This window comes from Manacus vitellinus, unplaced genomic scaffold, assembly GCF_001715985.3.
Source record: "Manacus vitellinus isolate BGI_N305 unplaced genomic scaffold, ASM171598v3 scaffold_5_pilon, whole genome shotgun sequence".
Taxonomy (NCBI): Eukaryota; Metazoa; Chordata; class Aves; order Passeriformes; family Pipridae; genus Manacus; species Manacus vitellinus.
Window position 1 is genome coordinate 2364079 of NW_021940682.1, and position 19422 is coordinate 2383500.

A 19422-nucleotide genomic window follows, 5' to 3' on the forward strand; every position below is an offset into this window, starting at 1 on the left:
GGGCTTGTGTTATTATAGTCTTTCTTGTACTGTTAACTCATTATGACCTAATTATGACAGACACATGGAAGGAAAGCATCTATGTTGGGACTCAGTGTTTTTAATTAAATTGATAGGAAAGTTGATAGTGTTATATCCATGCTTGCTGTATAGGATATTAAGTAGTTACTGTGTGTGTCAGTCCATTCTAAAATGGGGAGCTACCTTTTTCTCTTGTAAAAATGTTTTAAAATCTCGTTACTTGTCAAGTAACAGACTTGAAAGAGTTTAGAACTTCATGTGTGGAGCTGTATGAAAGTAGTTTGAGGATACTTTGCATCCTAACTGGCAGGAGAAGGCAAGTTTGCCTAAGTCCAAAGCTAAAATAGAAGGCCTTCTATTTATGGCATTTCTGGTAATACTCTCGTTGGATGGGAGAGAATCCCTATGAAACAGTAGTCAGAAGGTATTCATTGGCACTTAGTTGGCATATCAATAGCAAGATATTTTACATATATGTTGTAAACTTAGGTCATTCTGTTCTGGTTTCATAGTCACATCAGAATATGCTCCTTGGGGAAACACCTGACCTCAGTGGGCCTAGAATGATTAATTCCAAGTAGAATGAGTCCCTGTATTTAGAGTTCACATAACAAAACTTAAATGATGATGTATAACTGTGCCTAGGTTTACTCTGGCAGTTTCATCTTCCCACATTATCCATGTTTGTTTGAGGTAGTTGCACACCTTTAAAACTCCAGTTTGCATTAGAAATGTAGCCTGTTAAGTTAATGCAACTTTCTACTGATCGTCTGCTTGACATTCCATTTACTTACCTTCATTAATATATACTGGCTAAAAATATATTGTTCGATGTGGTATGTTTGACTTTTAAGCAAAAGCTGATTTCTGTGTTAAAACTCTTAAGCTGAACAGTTGTTTCATTTTCACAGTCCAATTAAGTTGTTTTATGGCAATATTATTCTTCCTTATAGTTAACACAAGAAGAATGTAGGGGTACACTATACAAATATAGAACTGAAGAGCTGGATATTGATGTAAGTCATTTGTGTTTCTTCCTCCTTGGAAATGTTGGTATTTGTCTCTTTATTTTGATAATAATTTCCCCCTTGACTTCTGTGTTTGAAACCCATTTCATATAGGGGATTGTCAACAGAATTCGCATTGTTAATTTGAGGGACATGAGAATCTTTTTGTAATAAGCTTCTAACTGCAGGAAACATTACATTGTAGGCTGAAATTTCAAGTATTACAGCTGTTCAAAGGTGAATATCTTCTAGAAAGGAATTAATTACTTTACCAGTGAAAAACTGTAGTAGTAGTTCAGTTATAAGCATGAGAAATGTAATTTCTCTGGAAATATGATGGAGACACCAAAACTGAAATTTGGCACAGGTAGTTACCATTCAGAGTATTGGGTTGTTAGTTACTAAAGAAAAGGGGACTGGTGTAAAATTGGTGGTGAAAAATGCACACATAGTCATACTCTATATGCGTACATAGATGCACATCTAGTCATTCTTGCACAGTGCAACTAAGAGTAGACATAATGATTTAAGAGACGTTATTTTAAGAGTGAAAAAGAAAAGCCAAAGTAGCACAAACTGAACCAAAAAGGTTGTTCAGATAGAAAAGTAAGCTGTTTTAAATTGGTTAGAGTGCACTGAGCAGTTACTTGCTCAAAGTGGAGCTGGAGTGAAACAGTTTTAGTCATAGCCAAGCCTCGATGGGAGCTAAATCAGAGGAGGATATGAGTAGTATTAGTATGGAAATATGGGAAGCTATCACCTGAAAAACCATGGGACAGGCTGTGAACGTGTACAATAGTCTTTATAATACTAAGTAATATATAAATTAAAGTGGTATTTAATACCTGTTATTAAGTTGTAAAGATTTAGCTGTAGAATCATAAATTGCATGTTTTAAACTGTGCTGTCTCTTAAGTTATAATAACACTTATTTCATAGTTTCTTGATAGGGTTTCTTAAGTAATTTGAAAATGTAAGACTGATGCCTTTGTAATTTTAGAATTCATATTTTGTTTTAATAACATTTTATATAGATTCATGTAATGATTCAATCAAGTTACATTTTGATTACTGAAGATGTAAATAACAAAATTCTAACTGTGATAATTTTGTGTTCTACACTAGGCTAAGCTTAGCCGTTTATGTGAACAGGATAAAGTTGTGCAAGCACTGGAGGAGAAGCTTCAACAGCTACACAAGGAGAAAGTAGGACAATTGTATTTATTACCTAAAGTGGATGTTATTTTACATGCTTATTATCAGAACATTGATAACTGAAATAAAACGAAAATCAACCCAATGATGCAGAACATTAAAAATAATTCTTTTTATTACAATAGTACACGCTTGAGCAAGCTTTGCTATCAGCAAGTCAGGAGATAGAAATGAATGCAGATAATCCCGCAGCCATACAAAATGTAGTCTTGCAGAGAGATGACTTGCAGAACGGACTCCTTAGCACTTGTCGAGAAGTATCACGAGCCACTGCAGTAAGTAACACCTTCCAAGTGTGAAATGATTACGTTCATATCCTTAATTGGCTTGTCTGTGCTTTAGTTTTTATCGCATTCCAGCAAAAATCAGTTGTCTTTTACTCTGTCTGTGTTTTTGCCAAAGGCAGATGGAAAGTGATCTTTTCCCTGCATTCATTGAGCAGTCTTTTTTTTTTTTCCTTACTTTTTTTTTGGATGGTAATTTTTTTTATTGGTGTGGTAATTATCTTTATAATGCGAAAATTTGATGAAGTAAATAATGCAAATAAACTACTTTGTGTATAGTGGCAAACAAACTTTATTCAAGCAGACGGGTGACTTATTTTAAGCAAAAGCAGCTGCTGGATGAAAAGAAGAAAAGATCATGGTCTCTCTTAATAGTGGGCTGTTGTATTTAAAAGATTTTTAAAGCTATGCACTTTCAAAAACTTTAAAAAAAAAAAAAGGAAGGAAAATGCCGTCTGCTGTCCTTTTCCACTTTGTGATGGTTTCTACACTGAAATGACAGGGCAAAGAGTCATTTTTCTCTACTGACATATATATCCAGTAAGATATTTCAGTGTCAAATTCCAGTGGTGAGCTGTGGTGAAATTGATACCATGTAGGTTGGTTTTAATCTGAATGTTAGACTGTCTCTAAAAGGAATTGGTTGGACAAGGAGAAGGGGAACCAGGGGAAAGGAAATCCTCAAGATACGCTTTCCCTCATTAACTTTTTAATTTATGCTAAATTGAGTGAATTGCTTGATGTAGGCTGCAAAAGCGAGATGGTAGAGCTGACCTCAAGGAAGAATTTTTTTTATTATGTTTTTTTATTCCACCTTTTCCTTCTGGTGATTGTAGTTTCACTCACGTAAAACAGCGGTGTATTGGTAGGCCTGGGGCACTCACAGGCAGGGTTGGATGACTTACATTTGTCCTGCATAATGCATTGCATATGCACACACATGCTGTGCACTCACACATGTGTATTCTGTGTGATAAAAGACACAAATTTGCATCCATTTTTGTGAGTTTTCTGCCTCAGTGGAGAGACAGCTTAAGACCCACATGCCTGCTGACTAGAAAGACGTGTTCTGAAGAATTTCCCCTTGCTTATCCTTTTTGTTTGTGAAAAGACAAAATGCTGTTTGTTTGAATTCCATTTGGTATCATTAGAAAATCAAAAAGCTGTTTAAACATCGCATTCTCTAAATTACATCTTTATTTATTGCTGCTATCTATTTATGCATTGCTTCTTGGAGTCTCCTGCCACTGGAAAAAGAAAAAAAAAATTGTTTGTTTGGGGTTTATTTGGGGTTTTTTGTTAGTTTGTTTTTTGTAACTTAAATATGCATCTGTAATTCTTTACTTTTGTACATACTTAGGAACTGGAAAGAGCTTGGAGAGAATATGATAAATTGGAGTATGATGTAACTGTAACAAGGAACCATATGCAGGAGCAACTTGATCGGCTTGGAGAAATTCAGGTGTGGCATAGAGCTTAAAGTACACTTAATTCACTTGGATTTTCTATGAGTTTAAAAACTGTATCTATGAAAAAAGGTGGCCATGTGGTGCATTTACTTACAAACTTGTAATTTATTTTTATGCCTTGTAAGTTCTGAAGAAAATCTTCAGCTTTTCCCATTTTTTTGAAGCTATAGCACTGTTTTTCCTGTGTCTGGAAGCTTCCTCTTTCTGTTTCAGTGATGCTCATCTCCACCTGTTTTGAGATTGCAACTGATGGTTCCTTTTCTATTGTTGTACATTGGTCTCCTGTGCAAAGTTTGCTTGGATTTTTCTTTGGACACAGTCAATACTATTCAGTTCTTTAAGTGAAATTTGAACTGGCAGATTGCTGTCAGATTAACCAGTGCATTTTGAAATTAGTTAATCATACTTTTTATTCTGGGCAATATTTGCATGTGCCACTTTTATGGGACTTTATTACTGTATTTTATTTTCCTTCATCATGAAAGGCTATGCAGTGTAGTCCAAAGAAAGAAGAAGGTTTTCCCTTTTTTTTTTCCACTTGCAAGGTATTCTAATGTACTGCCCATGTATGCTGTTTACTCACAGACTGAGTCAGCAGGGATACAGCGTGCTCAGATTCAGAAGGAACTGTGGAGAATTCAAGATGTCATGGAGGGTTTACTTAAACATAAACAGCAAAGAAGCTCTTCAGAGGCAGGTAAACTGATTATTTTTATCTCACAGGAAATGAAATTGGATCACATACATTTTTAAACTAAAGCTCCATCGTTGTTTTTGTATGTTTGAAAATGTTGTACAGTTACTGAGAAAAAAAGGAAAAGAAATCATCTGTTTTAATTTGATGCTTTTTGTAATTTGATAGCAACAGGTTGTAGTTCCTATTTTAAAAGCTGTGTATTGAAAACATTTTTTCTCTTTGTTTTTCTACACCTTTCCCCCTTCCCTCAAACAGGCATCATGGTTTCAAGAACATTTTCATCCATTAAATATAAAAATGAGGTATGGTTTTAGCATATTTACTATTTTAGCATCACTGAATTTGTAACATAGCTATGACAAAAATAAACATCTTAAATATTTTAAGGATGGCTGAACTATGTATTCAGTATGTTTCTGTGAAAATATTGCTTTATGAACTAATTTTAAAAACTGATAACTCCACTAGTAATTCTAACACTTTCATTTGTTCTGTCTTTATATTCTCACTGCTGTGTTTCTCTTTTCCATTTCTCACCTTTTCCTCTCCTTAGGCTGTTACTGTAGAAATATAAACCCCGATTTATGGATTTGTTTTCTACCCACCACATTTCTCATGGGAAAAAATAGATTGCTTTATATGTCTGTTCAAATATCGAGCCGGGTTCTCAGGTGGCCAGAGCACCCACAAGAAGAGCTGAAACTGTGGGAGCTCCCAGATGTTCAAGTCCTCTGAAAATCTGGCTGGAAGTTACCGTTTTAAAGGGACATTGTCATGGTTATCTAAAGTATATGCAAAATACATTTGACTTACAGAACCTTCTAAAAGTCTCTTCATGTAAAAATCTTTAAAAATATAATTAATTTAATTTTTAAAAGGATGATTTAGAGAGTTCTTGAGAGTTCATGTCCAACAGAAAGTGCAGGTGTTAGAATTTCTTTTTTTTTTTCTTTTTTTTTTAAATGTGACATTGTCCCTTTAATTCCAAAATTTATAGCTGGTGTAGCCATGGTAATATATTTTTCTTTTTTAAGTTATAAATAATTGTAACAGGTGTGCACATCTAAATAAGGTGACTATTCTACAATCTTTAGGAAGAGGAAGTAGTCCCACCTCGTCCTCCACTCCCTCGGTCCTATGACTTTACAGAGCATCCTCCCATAATCCCCCCTCTGCCCAGTGATAGCAGCTCCTTGCTCTGTTATAGCAGGGGCCCAGTACATCTGACAGAAGAAAAGAAGATTTACCAAGTTCAAGGATATCAGAGAAATGGATCTTACTGTGTAAGTGGCTTAAACTGCCACGTTGTTCTTGAAGCATCCTCCTTCCTCTGCGCTGTCACAGTTTTTATTTACTCATCCAGCTACTTTTCGTGTTATGGTTTTATTTTTGTGTTATGGTTCTACTTTTGTGTTATGGTTCTACTTTTGTTTACTTAGTTTTATTTACGGCCCCATCATTTGCTTTTCACATTTTCCTGTCATATGTTCTGTGCATATATAAAATGTCTTAAGACTTAAATTTTTGCACCTGAGTACATTTCAGAAAATTAAGATTCTTCTCCTCACTAGTTCTTAAAAAAAACGTGGGCTCGGTTTTTGAAGCTTATACCAGTTTATTTCAGGAAGATCATTAAAAACCCCCACAACTCTGCATTCTCATGGCAGTTTTTTCCTGTGATTTCTGAACGTCTGCAAATGTTACTCAAATTGACAACAAAGAAATACTTCTGTAATAGCACTTGAACAATGGAACACTGTCTTAAAGTGAGAGCAGAGTCACCACAGAACAACTGGTTTGAGTCTTAAGACATGAATGCTTGTACAAGAATGCCTGTTTATTTACCTCATAACTTGATGTTCCTCAGGGTCCTGACTATAGGCTTTATAAGAGCGAACCGGAGTTAACTACAGTAGCAGAAGTAGATGAGTCTAATGGTGAAGAAAAAACAGAACAAATGTCAGAATCAGAATCTACTGCTAAAGGTTTGTCCCCGGGTGCGGTGTTTACAACCTTTCAGTTTTTTCCACAAGGAATACAGAGCTTAACTGTGTTACAGAGGCTGCATCATGGTTTGGATCTCTGCAGCCTGTCCGTTTGATGGAACAGCTTCCACAATAAAATAATGATTTAATTATATGACGAGAAAGATTTCAGTCAATTACACCGCAGAAAAATCAAACATTACACTCACCAACAACCCTGAAATCCTTATTGACACCATGTCTAATCACATCACTCACATTCCCCACACACCATTCCCTTGAACAATTACCCATTTTATGTTCTTGCCCTTGAACAATTACTCAGTTTTTGAATCAAGCTCCCGATGTTATGTCGCTGGAACGTCCAAAAAGGCAGCACCACAGAATTTTCAGGCTCTCATAAGGCAGGGAAACAATGTCTTTTTCTTTTTTTTTAATCTTGTAATTGTTGAATTGCCTTCTGTCCTCTGATATAATAGGAATAATGATCATGACCTTGGAGTGTACAGACAATAAAGGTCTTTGCAATTGCTAAATGCTTTAGATTCTTCTCTTCATCTAGCTTCCATAAAAGCTACTAATTGCTTGGTAGAGTCTTTTACCAGGAAGTGTTTCTCAATTCTGTTTGTTAAAACACACAGAATAGTTTGTTAAAGGTGACTTCAGCAAAATGCTCAGCTTTACCACCTCCCAAAAACCATATTAAGAGCTTTGAGAGAAAGTAACTAAATTTAGGGGTTTTCTTACTGCAAGGATTGATGTTTCCAGTGCCAGCAGGATCACTGCCTCTTGTTTTGGTAGTTTGACTCAGTGTTAACAGAGCAGGCTGGTGCAATGGTACCAGAATTTTATCAAGAGTTATAATCATACAGGGATATTTTTTCCATCAGAATGGTAAATGGAGGCTTCTAAAACTAAGGTTAGCATAGTTTGGGTATAAACAATTTGAGCGGCCCTATGACCTAATTTAAGCTTGCACTTACCAGACAATTAGTTCAGATTCACTGTGGTATTTGCTGAGATATAACGTTAAGATATATATTAAATTTCTGTTAACTTGGTGGAAAAAAAATGCAAGGTTTAGCCTGAGATTTGCTAATCATCAACCACTTAAGTTGAGGAGCTTGTCTTTCTGAAAACATGCCTAGGTTTTATTGTCCTGTGATGTACCAGAATACTCATAGTAATTTATGACAAGAGATAAAGTAATGATCAAGATAAAATAACAAAGCCTACACTGACCATGTAAAGAAACCCAGTACTTTTTGAGCACCCCAATCTGCTTTCTGTCCTAAAGACAGAAATAATGTTATTATGTCCATTTGTAGAAAAACAGGCAGGGAAAGCAATAATAAAAATTCCTCTAATATAAATAATATTTAGGGGTAGGGGACAGAATAGCTGCAGTGAGAGGCTTTCTATATTCTTAAACTCACTTCATTCTGTTCTTTATCATATCTGTGTTTTATCATCCAGTGCACACACTTGAGCATATGAATTTTCTAACAGATATTTCTTGTTCTGGGCATTTACTCACAATAACAGTCCCCTTGCAGCAGGAAAAAATCTAACCATTTCTGATTGTTTGTCTGTTTTTAGAGTGTATATGCCATTTCAACAAACATTTTTATGCCTTTCTGTCTTAGCAGTTTTTAAACTGAAAAGGAAACAAACTCAAAGGCAGCTCAACTTCTGCATTTTTTCTTTCTGGCTTTTTTAAGAAGTTACACCTAAATGATGTAGTTGCTTTTTGAAAGTGGTTCTAAAAACAAATTTCAGAGAAAATTTTAAAATGTTTTTCTAGCTCATTGTGCACATTACTGTGCTAAACAATTCTCATGTCAGTCTTCCCTCTCTTTTTGAACATCAGCAAATAAGGAAAAATGTTTTAATGGGACTATGTGAAGTAATCCTTACATCTGTCTGAGACCATAGGAGTACTTATGGCCTGTGTACTACATAAACATGACACAAAAACAAAATGAACTTCTGCTATGTTTTATCCTTTTTATGTCTAAAGGAGACCCAAACTATTTGGAGAAAGAGATGACCCTTCACTGAATCAATATATCCTCTAAAATCTGTGAAACCTCAGGAAAAGCAAGTAGAAATAATTTGATTGTTCAAGAAGTCATACCTAGTTTTTCAGGCAAAATCATCAAGGAAACAATATTTTTCATAGTTTTATTTCCTGCGTGTATAAAGAAGCAAAAAGGAAGAGTTACTTAATTAAACCTGTATATTTTGTAAATTTTAACATACTTCAGTTTTCCACCAGCCTAATTACATTTTGGCAGGGCTTCTCTAGGTAGCAAAACTGATGGTGAAGATGGTTAGGAGAAGCTGAATGCAGCAGGCATCGGGACACAGAAATGATTTGTCTCACCAGCTGACCATGCTCAGAGCTCACCAGCTGATCTCATACACATATAGACATGAGCACATGTGTGCACACACACACAAGTGAGTCCACCCAGGAGCTGCTGGACTTGTGGCATCTTCATTTAACTCTCAGTACCTCTGGCCTCTCCAGTTTCTACATCCTAGACTTGAGGTCTCTTGAGCTGCTGGCTCCCACACCGTGTGTTCTGCTTGCCATCTGCTCTGGCCTTAAGTTCTTTAGGATCTCACAGACAAAAGCTTCACCCTGCTGGCAGGTCCAGACATAGGGTCTCTGTGGTAGCCCAGCCCCAGAGAGATTCCCATTTTTGGCTCCCACACCTCTGATCTTCTGTAGCTGTCTCCTACTCACAAGCTCACCTGGCTTGAAGATCCCTGGCATCTCTCATGCGTGGAAGGGAAAGCATACCCACATAGGAAATGGAAAATACTTTACAGAATAAAATCTAATAAGGACACTATGCAGTGCTAAAGGATGGGCCTTGACCAGACAAGCACCTTGACAAGCAGCTTGCTTATGCAAAGCTGGCCCCTTTTATTCCCCTTATGCAAAGCTGGCCCCCTTTTTATTCCTCTCCCTTATTCCATGCCTGTTCTTTCTCAAATGCCTTGCCCCCTCCCTTTCCCAAGTAAGCAACCCACACTTAATTACTTTTTGTCTTTGGTCCCACTTTTGGCTAAATTCTGTATTTGGATGCTTTGCAATCTTGCAAGCCTGGCCTTAAGTGACATTACTGGTAGGGTTACCTGGGCATCTTGCTGGCTTTGCAAACTCTGCTCCATAAAAAGTCCCAGTATGGCCATCCATGAGGTGGGAAGCTCAGCCATCTTCCCTGGAATTCTCCCTGAACCATCTGAAGTTGCACAGAGGGCTGTCTAATATTTATCTGTTTCTCACTGTTATTTTTATGACCAGCAGTCTCTTGTGCCACATGCAGTTGTTCCCCATGTTTTGTTCCGTTCATGCAACCTCAGGCCAGGGGCTATTTTTCCTTAAAACACACATAGTTTAGGCATTAAGATCCTTGCTGTCTTTTGAGGAAGAGTTCCCTACATGTGTTTTATAGAAAACAAATCAACAGTTTCAGTGGTGTTTTGCACAACACTTAGTATGTTTTGCTTTACTGTTTTGCAGGCTCACATTTTCCTGTGGGAGTTGTACCACCCAGAACCAAATCACCAACACCAGAGTCTTCAACAATAGCATCCTATGTCACTTTGAGGAAGAACAAGAAGATAGATCTAAGAACGGTACTTTAAAATAACTTTCCAGCATTGATGGACAGTGGTACAACCTTTCCAAGTTTAAGTTCTGAAGTTATCTTTTTAATTTTCTTAGCAAAAAAAAAAATCACTGTTATTAAAGCATCATATACTAAATTAAAGGAGACATCTGTAGAAAGGATGATAATATTGTAAATGTTGTGTATGTTAAACTGCACGGAGACACTCGGACTTGGCAACAATTAAAGGATAATGATAAATCCACTGAGCTGCTGAAGTTGAGACATGAGTTGAAAGATCTTAGATTAAAACTTTGAAGGACTTGTATTTGCCTTCTGGGGCTGACTTTTACTTATTTCCTTACTAAAGTGATTTGGGAAACACCTAAAGCGGCAAAAAATAAGGATACAGTAAGCAGCGTGCAGGTAATAGGCCTGAAATTTCAGATTAGAGAGTTCTGTAGTCTGTGGGTTAAAGACAGACATTTATATGTAGTAAAAGGAAAAACTTATCGTAGTTGCAGCACAGATAGAAGAGGAGAAGTTTAGGAAGAAGGGGAGAGGAGAGAAAAACTCACAGGATGTTAACTGGAGAAAGAACTTTTCGGTTTTTGTCAGTGAAACCAGTTACTCTGAATGTACTGAATGCAGCTGATTAGCCTGAAGTTGATTTTTATTTTTCATACAAAGTACAGATCTGCCTGTAAATCAGTGAATTTCAAGAAGAAAGTAGGTAAAGTGATGGTTGTTATTTTGGAAAAAATATAATGCTTAGAATTACAGATTTTTAAGTGCTGATAAATTCACTTAGTTTCAGCCTGCACTTGCTGTTAAATGATGCCCAGCTGTAGTTTTTCTTGAAATAAAAAGGCAGAAATCACTATTAGATCAACTGGTATAAATGTCCTGGATCGTTAAATTTCAATTATGTTTCTGTCTCAGTCAAATAACTCGTGTTTGCCAGTTGTATAATGTCTGGTAAATTGTTTTAGCTCGAGAGGATGGCTTTGAGAGAGCATCTACCCGTTCTCTTAATGTTTATCATTGATGATGGCAATGTTATTGCTTAAAAAAGCAAATCATTCCTTCCTTTTATTTTCAGATTTGGTGTTCATTTAATAATAATCGGTTCTTGTACTTTTTTTCACATATATAGGAGATCTTTATTTGCTCACTATTTTTCTGGTTTTTAGTAAGTCATTAGGTGATCTCTTCTGAAGTTGGAAACCGTGGGTTTTTTTAAATCACATATATACATGTTCTTCCATTTAAGGAAAGACCAAGAAGTGCAGTGGAGCAGCTGTGTCTTGCAGAAAGCTCACGGCCTCGAATGACTGTGGAGGAACAGATGGAAAGAATAAAAAGACACCAGCAAGCTTGCCTGAGAGAAAAGAGGAAAGGACTCAATATTATTGGCGTTTCAGACCAGTCTCCTTCACAGAGTTTGTCGTGTGTCAGAGATAATCCATTCAGATTGGCACAGGTGGGTCCCACGTTGATCAAAAGCTTTAATGTGTCCAGTTAAAAACCAGAGGTGTCTGTTTGAGACTGCTTGTATGGAGTCACAGTTCTCTGCCAGACCCAAGAGAAAGGGAGAGCACAATCTTCATGCTTACACTTCTTTTGTCTTTTTGGAAAATAAATAGTTCAAATCTACATACCTTGTGATATTTGTTAGCAGGGTTTTGTCAGGGTTTTTTCTTTTTTAAATTTAGCAAACAACATGAAATTTCAAGGTTTGTGACTAAAAGCAGTATCAAGGAGAATCATGGTTCAGTTGATGTTGAAAGTAATATATTCAAACATCTGTAACATTTTTAGGTAGGAATGTATATTTATGGTCATGGCTTCTAACTGGTACTCTTTTGCTGTGGTTTTTGAGCTCATAAATTATACATAAAAATAGAACTTGCACTTTTGTTTTCACTCATTCTTAAACTCGCTTCTTTTACTTAACAGTTTATTCAAAGGTAAAGGGTAGGGAGAGAGAAGGAAGCTATGAGTGCTTGCCATTAACCAGGAAATACTATCCTGAATATTTATCTAAAAAAAAAAAATCCCTAACAAACAAACAAAAAGCAAGAGCCCAACTAAATCCAGATTCAGGATAGTGGATGTTAGGCAGCCTACTGGTTTCTAACTGCTGAGAAGTAGTTTTCTTTTTCAATAGCTTAATGGGGTTGGGTTTTTTTGTTTATTTGAGGTTTTAATCTTCTGGCATATTTTTTTCTTCAGACCACACTGTTTATTGATTTGAGGGTTTTTATTTTATTTTTTTTTACACTGGTAGGGAAATGCCTTCCTTTTTGTTTTGTAGGCGTTTAAACATCCAATTTTCCAAAACCAGATTAAATGCATTGTAGTGTTAAGCAGTCACATATTTCCAAATAAGTTTCAGATTGAGTGGGTTTTTTTCCCCTCTGAGCATGCTAAGCTGCCTTCAGAGCTACACAAAAGTTCCTTTTCCTTCAAGAACACTGGATCCCCAGAAGACACTCAGTATCTGGGCTGACATCATGAATGCTATATGTGAAGGGAGTTCCTAGAAATACTTCTGTGATGAGCACTGCCTTTCTCGAGAAGAGGATGTGCAAAGCAAACCTCTGCAGACCTTGCTTGGGTAGTTTTTACGGAGGTGTTCAAGCTTTACCACTCTCCTGTGGTATCATTTCCTACCTCAGGGTGAGGAAGCTGCAGCTACATCTGTCATAACGTGGGTAGCCAGCACAGTGGGGGAAGGGGCCAAATCCTCTGTGCCAGAACTCAAAAGAATATTGTCCATGTCAGCATGTCCTTCAGCCTTCTGTGTGAAATCAGGGCTCTGTGGATGATAAGAACTTTACAGAATACGTGAGAGGATGTCTGAATTGAATATTTAGCTAGTAGTCTGTGCTATGGAATCACTTCTTCTACCACAGCTTTAATTCTTCTACAATGCTATTTGGCAAAAAGCCCTAAGATGAGGTATTATGCTGTAGTAATAGTTTTTATTTTTGAAAGCATAGTTTCTGTGTCTATTGATTTTTAGAAAAGTGGTGCAACGGCATTAACTGCTGGAAGTCTTTTCGTCTGTGGTTTGGTTATTTAAGAATTGTAGGAAAAAATGGATTTTATAAATGGCCTGCTGTGTAATTTTTAAGTGATTACCATAATACAAAAGGAAGTTGCTTCACAATTGTTATTGGGAACAGCATATGATAAGGATGCAGACTTTAATTTAGGAGAGTAAAGAGATTGATTTATGGACTGACTTACATGATTTCCTCTTAATAGTGTGCATGTGTAAAATCACAGGAATTCAGCCTCAAGATTTACTGCTTTTATGGCTCCCATTTTTCTCAGCCCCAGTTCTTTGATAAGATGAACCTCACTTCAGTTCAGTTTGCTACTCTGACAAGATAATGTTCACAGTTCACAGTCTTAAGCCACCTCTACCATCCTCCCACAAAAATTTTATATCAACTTCTTCTCTGTGCAATGGATTTTTTTTTAAGGAATAAGTAATATCCTCTACCGTTATCAAATGCTATGTTGTCCTTTATTAAATCAGTTCACAGCATAGGCTTGGAGGATACCCAAGATAATTGGAGAAAGTGCACACAGGTGCACCGTGAATTTTGTGCTGAAAGCAGATTTTTATCCTTTTTCTTTTTTTTAGCCAAGAAAAGCTGTTTTATAAAAAGAACAGTGGTTATGAATGCAAGTAAGAATGCTACTAAGCTTGTGTGTGACTGAGCTAAATATGAATAAAATTTCAGAAGATAAAGGTGACATTGAAATGCTGGGGATGAAGGGGGGGCACAGGAAGTACAATAGTCTTACAGACAAAGGAGTGTCAGGCTGAACTGTTTTAAATGGTACAAAAATGAGAAAATTCTAAGTCCTTAACAATTTCCATTTTCCTTATTGCAATGTGGTGCACATAAGGTTTTTTGAGTATTATATTTTAACACAGTCATAGAACACCATCAGACTCAGAACTGAGACAGTGACAATTTTTGTAAGAATACGTCTATATATCAATTTTGTTCCACAGAATCGAAAAAAGGATGATGCTGTATATAGTAACATGAAGGAATTAGAGAGCACCAGTAGAGAAAATAATTTGAAACAAAATAATGGAAGTCCTGGAGAAGAAATAGCACAACTAAAGCATGATGGAGAACAAGAACATAATTCAGGTTTTACTAAAGAGGTACTGAACTGTCCCTTATTGAACTGTTCATCACCCTGTCTTGCAGTAGAAAAATATTTTTAGCCACAGACAACAGAGTGTGGGAAATTGAGCCAGTTCCTTCTGCTTGGAAAATAAAGATTTCTTTTTGTATATACAGTATTCTATAGAGAATCACAAGATTTTATCAGATCTGCCTACAGCTGAGACCTTGAGTTCTCTTGTGTATGGCTTTTAAATTTCTGTTCATTGCTTAGACTGTCCAAGGTTTTGACAATCATTTAATACACCTGAATTTTTGTTTGGTTGGCTGTAGTGCATCAAATAGTTTATAGAAAGCAGAATAAAGGTGACACAACAATTTACACATGGAAGTAGGCAATAACTGTACTTTGTGCTGTTTGGCCACTGATTTGATTTCTGTCTTGAAATAGTTTCCAACTCACTTGGCAGTGAATTACCTTGGTGTTTCTGGTGCTAAAGTGCCCTGAACCCTCAGCAAAACCAGGCCGATTATGAGAAATAGATTACTGGAGTTGTTTTTGCATAATCACATCCTGCTTATAGTTTAATATTTTTTAAAATATTGTGTAGAGGTTTTTTTCTTCATCTGTACCTGTATTCCTCAATCATCCTTTGCTTTTCCTTTTCCTCACTCGCTTTTCCTTTCGTTTTCCTATTTTATATTTAGTTTTTATAAACATATCTCTGATGGAGAATGGTAAAAATCAAATAACTTCTGTTGTTGTTCTTCAAACCCACTTTCTCTTGAGAGTCTGTTCCTTTGTTAAACATGTAAATCTTTTAAAGGAAAATTATGTCATACACTAATATTGGCTATATCTAATCAGACCTTTAAGGGCAGCATTCAGCCCTATCAGCAATATATTCCAGTATCTGGAATCTCTGTTGGCACTGTAAATAGATGGATAGCATGAGAAATAGGCAGGCTGCAATCCAAAGAGTTCAGATAAGTTCTGGAAGTTATTTAGTCAAGCCCTGCCCATTGACTCTGGTATAAGTTTCAGGATAACTCTATTAACCTGAGTGGTATTGATAAAAATTTCTTAAGTTATGTAATTCTGAGTAACTAAGTATACATGATGGCAAAATTTGTCTGTTAATAAAACTGTTTCCTGGTACTGTATTTCTTATCTGCCACTTAGTGTGTGTTACAGCTTTTTGTTTCATGATTTCAATTTTTTTATAGCTGTCAAAAACTGATGATCTTTTATCAGATGCACATGTTGCATCTGACTCAAAAGAAGTGAGTAATGAAGAGAAAGCAGAAAAGAAAAATAAATTGGAAGAAACACATGATGGTGATATAAGGTAAAAATAAAACAAGATGTTCAGAGGCTATTTTAAACTTGCACATTTTATTTATTAGCTGAATGGACCAGGCAACTGCCATAAATACTGAAAAGGTAGATTTATATGTTTCTGAGTGGTTTACATATAGGGAAATCTGGTGAGAAGCTTAACTGCTGCAGGGGGTCAGTAAGAGGTGATGAGTTGGTGGGTGAAACAATGTTTATTTTCAAGTATTGCCCCAGTGATAAACGGAATATGTTCATAATCCTTGTTTGGCCTTGTTATGTATTTCATAACTGTGAACACTTCAGCCAGGGCTTCCATAGCAAGCTCTTTACTGCTGGTATTTAGGAGCAAACTAAACAACTTATTTTACATCTCCTGCTTTAATTTTTACTTCAGTATTTTGAAGCATTGCAGAATTAGAGGGATATTACATCCTGGATATTTCTCTCTAAGGATCCATAACTTCTGTGTGAGTTGCACTGCAGGTCCTAAATGAGTTCTTACATTAGGTCATAACTTTCTCACAGGACCCTTCAGCAGCAGAAAACTGCAGGAGGAATGTAAGGAAAGGAATTAAATTTCGAGTGCCTTTTTTTTTTTAAGTGTAGCTACACGAAGCAGGAGGCTTTCAAAACGAGTGCTCGATTTATTCTGCGCGGACTTGCAAGTTGCAACTTTTCCCTGTTAACGGGAGAAAATTAAATGATAACTCCTGTACTTAGTGGTTAACACCTGAAATTAAGTTGGAGCGAGTTCTAAACGCTGTGCTTTTTTTTTAACCAGCTTGCAGAGTGTGACCACAGTTACAAACCACAAACCCAAAACCAGCTCAGAAGAAAGTGAAGTAGTTAGCGTTCGAGATCAAGAAGGGATTATGTCTTCATTTGAATTAGCAGCACAGTCTTCAAAAGGAAATCAGGCAACAGCAGGTATGGAAAAAGAGTTTGGACTGAAGCACAGCTTACACAGTACATATGTAAAACTTTATTTCATTTTGGTTATGTCCTTTGATGCTCTGAAACCCTTGTGGATTGAAAGTGCTGAGCTAGTCTACATGTCAAGTGCAGAGTTTTATAATGTAGAGAAAAATAGTTTCCCACTGGACAGCTACAGAAATTCCATTTTTCTGAGGTTTTAATGTAGATCTTACAGTTGCATTTAATTTTAGGGGTTTAAATAACTGTTGCCAGAAATTAAGTCATACTGTAGTTGTTGGTTGGAACAAACACTTCCTTATTCATCTTGTAGAACAGCATCTCAATCTGGATATGCATAGATTTTTTTACCATTGCTCCTTGCTACTGAGTGGCCTCAGATATGCCCAAGATTGTGGAATCCTCAAGAGTTTCCAGTATATCTAGCAGACTTTGAACTAGCAAGTAAAAGACCCCAGTTTGGTCACATTTTGAGGAGTAAGAAAAGATGAAGAAACAGAAAACAGTGGTACAATGACTGGTGGTGTACTACTTTGCAAGAAGAAAAGGCTGGAATAAAGCAAAATGTATTCAAAGAGGGGGAGAAAGAGAGGAGTGAATGGGGGAGGAGGCAGGAAGAAGATAGAATTTAAGACAGTATTAGGATTATTTGCTGATGGGAATGGTTAAATAAGCCAAATGGTTCAATTTATGGATATAAGAGGTGATCTGGACCTTTGTAGTACAGTCAGCAATCCTTTCTGTGACTTGATAATCAAAACCAGAACTCGTGTGTACATTTTGTAGTGCTCAGCAGAATAAAACATCTTAGTTAATCTGAGTTGGGATATAAGGGTGGGTTTGGGAAAGTATCCCAACTACTAAAATTTTACTTTTTTTTTTTTTTCCCCTCTCTCTCTCTTTGCAACATAAATAACACATCAGCATTCATGTGTTTGTTCTACTAGTTATTTTTAAGTCTGATAAATGACCTTTCTTGAGAACAAGTATTCTCTCCCCTGATGTTGTGCTTTTTGTGCTGATCAGATTTTAAGTCTTTACTTGTGTAGCTTGTGTACTAAGTCCCTGCTTATGTTTACAACGGCTTGAAATGGCCATTTTCAAGCTTGTATTTGTTGTGGCTTCTGTAACTGGTATTTTTTTGTATTTATCTTATTTCTTTTGCTGTATGACTCGCAGTGAAAAGTTTGCCTTCTTCACCAGAATCGTCATTGTCACCAGCTCCATCTACACAGACACAGCTCACAGAAGGATCACATTTCATGTGTGTATAGTTACAGAGAAGTACGTCCTTTTTTTTCCCCCACCCCTCCTGTTCCTAATATTTTTCTAAGTACGTGTACTCTGGTTATTTTCTTGAGAAACATCTGTAGGCAGTACTCAGCAAGACAAAGTTACCTGCGATGTTGAATATAAACTAACCAGAAAACAAACAAATTCATGTATTGATTTGCTTGCAAGGAGTGTATTCTCTCTCCAAGTACAAAGAGAAAGGGCTAATTGGTTTATCAAGCTGAGTTCTCCACAACTGGCAAGATAATGGCCCTTTGAATTACATGAGAGACCTGAGCTGTTCCGAAGCTGATAGTTAAGGTATGAGCATCACTGCAGAGGTGCAAATGAATCTTGATGCTTCAGTCCTGGTAATAGGCAACTGCAGCTTGGGCTCTCAGTGCTGCAGGGAATGGTCTAACAGCCTGGAGAGGTTATAGCTTAAGACAGGGGTGACTGAGACGTGACAAGCAGAAGGGAAAAACCAGGGGTGAAAGAAACACAACAATTACAAAACTTTTTTTTTTTTTCTTTCTGTAGAGGAAGCCCTTGTCACAGTGGGTGATTGCTTCCAGGAGTCAAGTTAGAATGCATGAGTTGGGCTAGATTTACATGTTCCTACCTGTAGTGTTACCTGCTTAATGAATGGCAATGAAAATCCAAGTATGTGTGTTTGTTTATACGAGGGTTTACCGAAATTAGTAGGATACCAGTGTGAATGCCTCAGCACTTTACCAGCGTTTAAATCAATCCACATTTCTTTGTTGTCAGGAAGTACCTGTTTAAATAAGCTTTCTACTAAAAGAATGAGCTTTGTTTCAATGGCAATGTCAAATGCCATAGCTAATGTAACTTAAAAAAAGCTTTAAAATCAAGAAAGTTTTAAAACTGAGACATTTTCAGTCATTTAGTGTGAGGAGATCTGAAAATGCATATTCTTAATTTACCCTCCCAATCTCCATTGCCAAGCTTTCATCTTAACAATATTAGACTTATTAGTCATCCCGGGCACCTTTATTGTAGGAACTAAGAACAGGAAACTATTTATACTCTTCAAAAAAAAACAAAAGGAAAATTATTTTAATCTTTTTTCCTTTTGAGAGAGTGGAAAATGCCATCTTCCCATTCAGTCCTGACACTGTTGCTACCTTCCTCATGGGTGTGGTCCATCATGGTTAGATTTAGCTTGAACCTTTGTGCTTTTATTCAGTTTTTCATTACAGATCTATTTAAAAAAGACAAGTGGGACTTTTTTCCTGGAAATGCTGATTTGTGTTCATGCATTTCAATTTCACTATATGAATATACACACATTTATCATGAATCTCCTTTTTAAATAGGGCAAACATTCCCCCAGCAACTCAATTTTGGGTCATTGGTGAAAATGAAACTGCACTGCTGGATTCTGTCAGTGGCCACA

General features: G+C 36.5%; 1 protein-coding gene across 7 annotated transcripts in view; it reads left to right on the forward strand.

The window, feature by feature from the left end:
• Positions 1–19422, forward strand: part of PLEKHA5 (pleckstrin homology domain containing A5) — a 166739-nt gene that overhangs the window by 142821 nt on the left and 4496 nt on the right. For 4 of the 7 annotated variants that reach the window (XM_018080562.3, XM_018080566.3, XM_018080569.3 and 1 more), the window contains 14 exons: positions 975–1037; positions 2154–2234; positions 2369–2518; positions 3888–3989; positions 4582–4693; positions 4949–4995; positions 5788–5976; positions 6561–6678; positions 10214–10329; positions 11575–11784; positions 14338–14496; positions 15686–15807; positions 16579–16724; positions 17910–18014. In XM_018080562.3, the coding sequence (XP_017936051.1) occupies positions 975–1037; positions 2154–2234; positions 2369–2518; positions 3888–3989; positions 4582–4693; positions 4949–4995; positions 5788–5976; positions 6561–6678; positions 10214–10329; positions 11575–11784; positions 14338–14496; positions 15686–15807; positions 16579–16724; positions 17910–18004 (1710 nt within the window). In that variant the 3' untranslated portion in view covers positions 18005–18014. The remainder of the gene's footprint in view (positions 1–974; positions 1038–2153; positions 2235–2368; positions 2519–3887; positions 3990–4581; positions 4694–4948; positions 4996–5787; positions 5977–6560; positions 6679–10213; positions 10330–11574; positions 11785–14337; positions 14497–15685; positions 15808–16578; positions 16725–17909; positions 18015–19422) is intronic. The other 3 variants (XM_018080568.3, XM_018080570.3, XM_018080565.3) reach the window with 2 other exon arrangements.